The 10,131-nt window shown below is 45.6% G+C and overlaps 1 protein-coding gene and 2 non-coding genes across 3 annotated transcripts; all 3 read left to right on the forward strand.

Annotated features, from left to right (window-relative positions):
- Window positions 1-3,919: 3,919 nt before the first annotated feature.
- LOC139532838 (translationally-controlled tumor protein homolog) lies at window positions 3,920-8,878 on the forward strand. Its single transcript, XM_071330946.1, has 6 exons — window positions 3,920-4,224; window positions 4,692-4,765; window positions 4,993-5,180; window positions 5,826-5,931; window positions 6,379-6,495; window positions 8,388-8,878. The coding sequence occupies exons 1-6, from the start codon at window positions 4,197-4,199 to the stop codon at window positions 8,388-8,390; spliced, it is 516 nt and encodes a 171-aa protein (XP_071187047.1). The 5' UTR covers window positions 3,920-4,196; the 3' UTR covers window positions 8,391-8,878.
- LOC139533121 (small nucleolar RNA SNORD58) lies at window positions 6,132-6,211 on the forward strand. The gene has a single exon (XR_011666707.1). It is a non-coding gene; the product is annotated as a small nucleolar RNA SNORD58 (small nucleolar RNA).
- On the forward strand, window positions 7,340-7,475 carry LOC139533122 (small nucleolar RNA SNORA31). The gene has a single exon (XR_011666708.1). It is a non-coding gene; the product is annotated as a small nucleolar RNA SNORA31 (small nucleolar RNA).
- Window positions 8,879-10,131: the final 1,253 nt, after the last annotated feature.

Genomic DNA, 10,131 nt, shown 5'->3' on the forward strand with positions numbered 1-10,131 from the left:
AAGACTAATCAAAAATAAACAAGAACAAAACCAGAGTACCTCTGGAAAATCCAACAAGAGAAATATATGTTCACAGCATGGCTGGAGCTGGGTGCTAACATACAAACACAGAGCAAAGAACTGAGGCACACTAATGGTTTAAATACCTACAAGGAAATGAGGCACAGGTGAAAACAATAACTAGAAGGGAAAAAAACAAACGGTTCAAAAAGGCGCAATGGGGACATCTAGTGACCAAAACCTGAGTAGTCCTGGCCAAAACCTGACAAGACAAACAGGAAACACTGGTAAGACCTGACAAGACAAACAGGAAACACACTGGTATGACCTGACAAGACAAACAGGAAACACACTGGTATGACCTGACAAGACAAACAGGAAACACACTGGTATGACCTGACAAGACAAACAGGAAACATTGGTAAGACCTGACAGGACAAACAGGAAACACACTGGTATGACCTGACAAGACAAACAGAAAACACACTGGTATGACCTGACAAGACAAATAGGAAACACTGGTATGACCTGACAAGACAAACAGGAAACACTGGCATGACCTGACAAGACAAACAGGAAACACTGGCATGACCTGACAAGACAAACAGGAAACACTGGTATGACCTGACAAGACAAACAGGAAACACACTGGTATGACCTGACAAGACAAACAGGAAACAGACAAACAGAAAACAAAGGTATAAATACACAGGAGATAACGGAGAAACGTGGGAGACACCTGGTGGGCGCGGTGGAGACAAACACAAGACAGGTGAAACAGATCAGGGAGTGACAAAATACAGAGGTGAACTATCAATTCATGGAATTTATTTGCATAGATTAAACCTGCTATCAAATCAATTGACCAAGTAGTGGACATAAGTCATTACTAAGTAGAATTGCAGGAAATCCGTTGTAAAACTGCCATAAAATCAATATTTTGGTGTTGGTGTATTCATTTATCTCAATAAACTATAACCTGAATGCATTATAACCTTTAACTTGGGCCAATTCACATTGTCCACTTGTCCACCCTGACATATCAAGCTAGAATGGACCCTGCGACTCAACCAATAGCCAGTAGAGGCTACATATCCCTACAGCAACTTCCAGAGAGGTTCAGGCTCCTTGGGCTTTGCAATGGCCACTCTGGTCTGGTCCGCTGCGGACGTGCCTTTTAAAGCTTGTGGTTGTGAACATGTTGTTTTATAATGCTGGATGGGAACTGCTGGTGACTATGTTTTCAACGTTCTGATTGGCCCAAGTGGTCAAGCCTCTGACAGGCCTCTGCAGTAACACGAACGTAGCCGACAGTTCTTCATCATTCTCGCCACGGCCAGAGAGAACACTGGGAAGAAACCACCGTTTACCGACACTCCCCATAGGACAAAACTTTTTGGCTCCGGGTAGAACACGTTTTGGTTCCAGGTAGAACCCTTTTTGATTCCACGTAGAACCCTCTGTGGAAAGGGTTCTTCATGGAACCAAAAGGGTTCTACCTGGAACCAAAAGGGTTCTATTCTACCTGGAGTCAAATAGGGTTCTTCAAAGGGTTCTACTATGGGGTACAACTGAGGTTCTAGATGGCACCTTATTTTCTAAGAGTACCTCTAGGCTGATATACATAAGTTTTTGATTTGTCATTCTATTTGTCATTTTTCATGGAATTTTCGTGGTAATTAAGGCCAGGCACCACAGGCACAAAAAATGTGATTTTGCTTCCATCTGTCAATTTTTAGACTTTGGGGTATTTTGCAACTATACTATACATACTTTCATAAAATGTACAAATATATCGGCAATATCGGCAATAATGTATATAAATAGTTTATTTTGTATCATTTTATTCCAACTCCGTCAACTAACTACATCTTCCGTAAATGTCGTTCTTGACTTCATGTTTCATGTAGAACTTTATCCGCTATTTTTAAAACTCTCCATGTTGAATCATCGATCATTCAAAACGCTCGTTTTCCGGACCACATCGTTAGCTCGTCCATATATGGCTATATCCTTTTGTAGACGTCGTGCTTCGTGCTGAAATATTAGTCATTTCCTGACATCCGATTGGTTACTGGCATTTAAAGGCTCTCTCCGGCAACCTGATTGGTTAAAATGCCTCATGTCCCGCGCACTGCACTTCCTTGTTTGATCATTTTCCCCGCGAAGAATCAAAGTAAAGACAAAATGAGAAAATCTCGAAGAATATACTGTTAAAGATTGATGATATTTACTAGAAGAGAGAGACCAAGTTGAGACGCTAGACCAGGTGGATAAGGTATGATATTTAAGGCAGTTTAATAAGTTGCAAAGATATCTGACAACACGTGCACGGGCTCGTCCATTTAGCTCAGAGGGAGCTAGCAGGAGGAGCCCCGACTCATATTGTGCAATACATTTTATACAGTGAAATGACGTAGGTTGATTCTAGTAGTTCTGCTCTCCTGACTGGTCGCTGTGAGTGGAGGGCGGTCCCCTTCAGGCTGTTATCAATGTTCCATTGGTTCTCAGTAGTGTTCTTTGTCCTTGGAACTCCCGCCTGAAACAGGGGTTTGTGTGTGTGTGTGTGTGTGTGTGTGTGTGTGTGTGTGTGTGTGTATATGCATGCGCGAGCTCGTTGAGTGCCATGCTGGTCTGGGTTGTCTCTTGTATTGACAAGATGTTGATGCAGACACCAGCAACTGGCGCCTGAGGTCCGAGCGCCCCCCTGAGGTCCGAGCGCCCCCCTGAGGTCAGAGCGCCCCCCTGCCTTATCAGTGCTCATCAATGGTTTGTGTCAGCCATCTCTCTCTGTGTGTGTATGGGAGTAAGGTTAGTATCTGGCACAGGCAGAACGGGTTCATCTGTGGGGTGCAGCAAAGTGTTACAACCACGTCTGCTTTAATAATGAAGGCATTATAACAATATTATAGCTAAGTGTTAAGGTCAATAAAAACATCATTTATTACAATACCGACAGTATGTGAATAAAAATAAGCGATGCGAAGAAAAGCAGGGAATGAAAGAAAAAATGTGCCTGATCCACCGATCGAGGTACATAATTAATGTGACATAAATGGTCATATTTATGGAAAGCACATTTTAATTGCACTATTTTTATCGGCCATTTTCTCAAAATGACATGTTCCCGGTGCGCCAATTCATTTTTCTCAGTCTTCAAAGTACGTACATTCCCATTATTCCACACAAAGGTTCTTAGGTCTTATAGTCAGACTTTTACAGAGGCTTTTTTTAAATATCTTGTGTTGTTTTGATTTTAAGTGTCATTTTATGTGTAAATATATGCAAAATATGCATCTGTCATACATGTGAATAGTGTTTTTAAATAATTCCATGAAATTACAATATTTTGATAAACTGATCTGTAGAAGTCTGACCATTGAGTGTCTTATCACAATAAAACAAAACAAAAAAATTCTGCCTTAAAGCAATGTGTTGAAAAACAGATTCTCATAATTTGCAAATTCGCGCATATTTAAGGACTGTTTGCCTCATTTGCATATTTTAATTATTAAATATCTTGTATTTATGTATACTTTCAACTGGTAAAGTTTCAGTCTGATGAGAGTAAAGAAAAAAATCCCTATTATCCTGTGATGCCTGGCCTTAAATATAATGAATTTAAAATGTATCCGAATACAAATTTCAGAAATAGTTTTACCAGCTCCGTGTTTTCTCAAATTGGAAGAAAAATGGGATGGCGACGCTTCCCGGCAGCACGACAAAACCTGACTGGGAGAGTACTGCAGGGTAGATTTTTATATTGTGTTACGTTTGTTTATTCCATGTGTAACTCTGTGTTGTTGTTTTTATCGCACTGCTTTGCTTTATCTTGACCAGATCGCAGTTGTAAATGAGAACTTGTTCTCAACTAGCCTACGTGGTTAAATAAAGGTGAAATTAATTAATTAATTAAAAGGGGTGGCCAACACAAAGTCAACTCCTCGACTGCTTAAAACCTGAGACTAAATAAGAAGTGCAAGCTGGAACGCACCCGGAGAGGCGGCACCGCGCAACATGTCCTCAAGGGGGCGACTGTGACCCATATTTGCAGACCGTTCGGCGTGACGTCACTAGTACCGCTGCTATCTAAGTTGGGGAACCGCTGTTTTCTGTCCTTTTCCATACGAGTCCTGAGACGGGTAGGGATCCAAAACCATCTTCCCTTGAACGTCACATCTACAATCCAACAAAAAATGATAATCTACAAGGATATCCTCACCGGTAAACTAACGTTTTTATTATCAGTACTCTGTTATTATTTTTTTCATAAATATCACTCTTTTTGTTGGTCTGCATTTGTAGTGTGTTTATTGGGGCCTACCGGAAGTTCTACGGCCTTTTGTGCCAACGATGTGGTGGAAATTACTTTTTAAACTTCGTCGTAGTCCCCATGGTATTCTGTACTGTGATCGATCCAATTAATATTTTATATGTACTGTATAACGGAGTAAACCGATAGACTGTTTAGGCTTACCGAAGAGTTAGCATTTCCCTGCTAGTTAGCGAGGCCTACCGGCATTTGGCTAACTAGTTAGCATTTACTGGCTAGCTAGGTAACAAGCTATACTAACTGCCCTGTTTCTATTGTAAACAGCTGATTTTTAGTTAGCCTACTAACTCACACAATAGTTATCTACCGTTTCAACTCCAAGTTTGGGTATGAGTTGGCTAATAATGATGTATTTCAGGAGATGAGCTATTCACCGAGGTCTACAAGATCACGGAGATCTGCGACGGTATGCTGTACGAGGTACAGGGAAAGGTACGTTAAACTAACGTCCACTAAGTTACTTTACCGTTTCAATACAGTTATCTTCCTTAGCTGTTAGCATCTTGGCTAGCTATTCCACTAATTTACAAAATACAGGAGGGTTATGAAACATGTTTGGCAACTTCGGCTTGTTAAACGGATCTGCTAGGTAACTATGATGACGTGTTGATACCGTTGTAACGTTAGCCTGCTAGCCTAACCGGAATCTCCCTTTCCAGCTCACTTCCAGATCGGAGGACGTCGACGGTGCTTTGATCGGTGCCAACGCCTCTGCAGAGGGCGGAGATGAGGGCAGTGAAGCAGCCACAGTCAGCGGAGTTGACATTGTGCTCAACAGCAAACTGCAGGAGACCTCAGCCTACAACAAGAAGGCCTACCAGAGCTACATCAAGGGCTATATGAAGGCGTAAGTGTCTTTTGTCATATAATCTGTTTTTACATTTCTTATTTACAACGACGGCCTATCGGGTTAACTACCTTGTTCAGGGGCAGAAAGACACTTTTATTTACCTTGTCAACTCTGGGATTCGATCCAGCAACCTTTCAGTTACTGGCCCAACGTCAGTAACAGGGCGAGAGTGATATTTAAACCGCAAATAAAACTCAACTGTCAGGCCAATAAAATGCACGTTGACAACCTGGGCAACTTCTCTCTGGTGACACCCCGGGGGTTTTTGGTAACTGTGTGATACTAGTGGCATCAAATGTCCCTTGCACTTTCTACACGGCCCTGCTAGGACATCTCGGATTGAATAGGGAAGGTGTTTCATTATGGGTCTCAAACGGGTGTAAATACCTGTTAAAACCACGGGGAGTCGATATGGATCAGTCCAGTCTAAATGGGTGTTAAACCACAGGGGGTCTATATGGTCCAGTTTCAGTCTCTCCTGTAACTATTCACCGGGTCGTTGCTGTCAATGAGAATGTGTTCTCGGTCAACTTGACCCAGATAAAATATGGGTAATGAAATGAACAAGTGCACAAGCAGGGTTCTGTTTTCCGGGAGTATCAGGAAGCCCGATGGGGAATGTAACATGTCTGCCCCCCCCAGAGTCAAGGCAAAGCTGGAGGAGCAGAATTCTAAGAGGGTCCAGGCCTTCATGGCTGGAGCTCCAGCAGCTGTTAAGATGATCCTGGGAAACCTCGATAAATACCAGGTGAGAGAAACACCTCTATTGCATGGCCGAGTCCCAAATGGATCACTTTTCCCCTGTCCAAGGTCCATATTTAGTGCACTATGGAGGGGGGTCGTTTGGGATGTAACCAACGGCCTGTGCGAAGATGGACGTGTATGTTATGAACACACTCCCGTCTTTATATTGGATGAATGAGGGCGAGTTAAAATGGCCGCCGGAACGTACAGTGATGACAATCTTAGGACACCTTTAGAGGTTGTGACCTATGAAACTAACATCTGTAATTTTAAACCTGAGTACGTTGTCAAGTCACTGGCTTACACTTTGACGTTTGGAATAGGGGGACGGCGTGTGTGTGTGGTTTGTTCCAAAAGGAGGCCGCTCGTCTTCCTCATTTGTGTGAACCTATGAATGAACAGTGTCTCCCTTGTATGTGCTCTTGAACACGTTGCTCGCTCCTCCTTCCAGTTTTTCACCGGTGAGTCCATGAACTGTGACGGCGCCATCGGCCTGCTAGACTACCGCGAGGACGGAGTCACACCGTTCTTCGTTTTCTTCAAAGACGGCATCGAGATCGAGAAATACGTAAGTAACCATGACGATGGAGGACTGTCTGGTTCTCTATAGGGGATGTAGTTACCACCATGACGATGGAGGACTGTCTGGTTCTCTATAGGGGATGTAGTTACCACCATGACGATGGAGGACTGTCTGGTTCTCTATAGGGGGTGGAGTTACCACTGAATTCACATAGGAAATTACATGTGGCACCCTATTCCCTATACAGTGCACTACTTCAGACCACTGGTGTGCCATTTGGGATAAAATAATTCAAAAACATTCTGATCGTTGCATATAGAAATAGAATGACTAGAACAGACAAATCCCTGGGTTCTACACGCCAGATAAATCCCCCACAACCCATTTCTATCTGAACTCTCTGTGACGTCACATATCCCCCATTAAAACACTCTGGCTCTGCCTGCCTAGTGAGTGGGGTTGGGAGTTTAAAATGCCTCATGACAATGAAACGCCAACACCCACGGGAACAGCCACGTCATTCAGTGGGGAAGAATGCACTGGGTGTGGCATGTACATCCACTATTACTGCCTCAGGAACACAGAGGGGATCACGGGTGGTTGGATGGTGCCTTTACCCTCAGCTTTAAGGGAGGGGGTCACGGGTGGTTGGATGGTGCCTTTACCCTCAGCTTTAAGGGAGGGGATCACGGGTCTCAGCTACAACTACTTTAGAGGTCCCATCAGCACTAGAAACAGCCATAGAACATGTAACTATGGGCTCTGGTCTAAAGTAGTGCACTGTATAGGGAATAGGGTTCTATAGGGCTCTGGTCTAAAGTAGTGCACTATATAGGGAATAGGGTGCTATTTAAGATACCAGTCACACCACTCTCTGACTACTAAGCCCACGCATTCATCTGATAGACCTGAAGTTCTCCACCGTGACTTCTGGGTTTGCAATTGGATGCTAAATGAAATCTTCCCTTGACTTTCCCCGACTGCCTGACTGAGTGGCTGTACGGATAGAGAAGAGGAACACACGAAGGTGTTTACCAGAGGGGGTACCGCCCCCGAACAGAGGGGGTACCGCCCCCGAACAGAGGGGGTACCGCCCCCGAACAGAGGGGGTACCGCCCCCGAACAGAGGGGGTACCGCCCCCGAACAGAGGGGGTACCGCCCCCGAACAGAGGCGGAGGACACGTGCATGTTGATTAGGGGTTTTGTCCCAAATGGCACCCCTATTCACTTTCTAGTTGACTACTTTTGACTAGGGACCGATCAGACACACCTAATAGTCTCTCCTGTGTCTCCTCTATCCATCTCCACGTGGGTAATAGTCTCTCCTCTATCCATCTCCACGTGGGTAATAGTCGTCTCCTCTATCCATCTCCACGTGGGTAATAGTCTCTCCTCTATCCATCTCCACGTGGGTAATAGTCTCTCCTGTCTCCTCTATCCATCTCCACGTGGGTAATAGTCTCTCCTCTATCCATCTCCACGTGGGTAATAGTCTCTCCTCTATCCATCTCCACGTGGGTAATAGTCTCCTCTGTCTCTATCCATCTCCACGTGGGTAATAGTCTCTCCTGTCTCCTCTATCCATCTCCACGTGGGTAATAGTCTCCTCTGTCTCTATCCCTCTCCACGTGGGTAATAGTCTCCTCTGTCTCTATCCCTCTCCACGTGGGTAATAGTCTCTCCTGTGTCTCCTCTATCCATCTCCACGTGGGTAATAGTCTCTCTGTCTCCTCTATCCATCTCCACGTGGGTAATAGGATCTCCTGTGTCTCTATCCATCTCCACGTGGGTAATAGTCTCTCCTCTGTCTCCTCTATCCATCTCCATGTGGGTAACAGTCTCTCCTCTATCCATCTCCACGTGGGTAATAGTCTCTCCTGTGTCTCCTCTATCCATCTCCACGTGGGTAATAGTCTCCTCTGTCTCCTCTGTGCAGTAAATCATCTGGACGTCTAACAGAAGTGCCTGGATCGGAGGGAGCGTGTCTGCTTGTTACCATAGCTACAACCGCCCTGATCATGGAACAGACTGACCCGACCCCGCCTGCTTGTTACCGTAGCGACCTCCGCCCCGATCACGGAACAGACTGACCCTGCCTGTATCCCGCCCCAACACCTGGATCAGACTTGTCTTTCTGTAATCAAGTTTTAACCAACCCACCACCGTCTCTTCATCCCCCGCATCTGGCCTCCGAGGGAGACGCCAGGCCTCTGTTTCTAACCGGGCGGTCGTCGGGTCAGGACCCCCCCCCCCCCCTCACCACCGTGGATGGATGGATTGAACCGGCTTGGCTGCTGTGTGCGTTGTGGCGACTTCCCATCAGCTGTCCAGCGACGTTAAGCTCCCCACCTTGCTCTCTCACACCAATTGTAAAGGACTCATTGACACTATGTTGTGAAATAAATGGGCCTGTTGGCCGAAATACAACCGTCCTCTGTGCTGTCTGCGTTCACTCTGAATACAGTACCCAGATTAGCATTGGGTTCTGGTCCCTGAGCAGCGGGTCAGGAAACCCTGTTCTGATCGGTCCATACTGTGTTTAGCATTGGGTTCTGGTCCCTGAGCAGCGGGTCAGGAAACCCTGTTCTGGTTGGGTCCATACTGTGTTTAGCATTGGGTTCTGGTCCCTGAGCAGCGGGTCAGGAAACCCTGTTCTGATCGGTCCATACTGTGTTTAGCATTGGGTTCTGGTCCCTGAGCAGCGGGTCAGGAAACCCTGTTCTGATCGGTCCATACTGTGTTGATTAACATTGGGTTCTGGTCCCTGAGCAGAGGGTCAGGAAACCCTGTTCTGGTTGGGTCCATACTGTGTTGATTAACGTTGGGTTCATTCGGCATGGCGGCTGACTGAGTCAACTGACTGATCACCTTGCATCGTGTGTATAACTGCTCGATATTATTTGTACATCGGTCAGTCCCGATTTACCCATGATACATCAGTTTTGATGCTCTCAAACACGGCCATTCACTCTGGGCTGGGTTCAACCAGATATAAATCTATAGTTTTAAAACATCTGACATGTAGAAGAGGGAATCCCATCCGGGGGCTGTATTTACCAACGTCTCAGTAGGACGGCTGGTCTCAGATCAGATCTCCACGGATGGGTGGGATCTGTTCCTAGGTCAGCGCTCCTACTGAGACACTTCATACAGATGACCTGCGTTCTATTGGTGGATTTTTTTATCAGGAACAGTTCAGGTATCCTACTGCCCAGGACCATCCACAGGTATCCTACTGCACACCCCAAGTCATTCCACAGGTATCCTACTGCCCACCCCAAGTCATTCCACAGGTATCCTACTGCACACACCAAGTCATTCCACAGGTATCCTACTGCACACACCAAGTCATTCCACAGGTATCCTACTGCACACGCCAAGTCATTCCACAGGTATCCTACTGCACACGCCCCGTCATTCCACAGGTATCCTACTGCACACACCAAGTCATTCCACAGGTATCCTACTGCACACACCAAGTCATTCCACAGGTATCCTACTGCACACACCAAGTCATTCCACAGGTATCCTACTGCACACACCAAGTCATTCCACAGGTATCTGTCATCTGACTAGGGTAACCTAAGTGTTTTAGTAGGGGTGTGATCTGACTAGGGTAACCTAGGTGTTTTAGTAGGGGTGTGATCTGACTAGGGTAACCTAAGTGTTTTAGTAGGGGT

The sequence above is a fragment of the Salvelinus alpinus genome, chromosome 10 (genome assembly GCF_045679555.1).
Source record: "Salvelinus alpinus chromosome 10, SLU_Salpinus.1, whole genome shotgun sequence".
Taxonomy (NCBI): domain Eukaryota; kingdom Metazoa; phylum Chordata; class Actinopteri; order Salmoniformes; family Salmonidae; genus Salvelinus; species Salvelinus alpinus.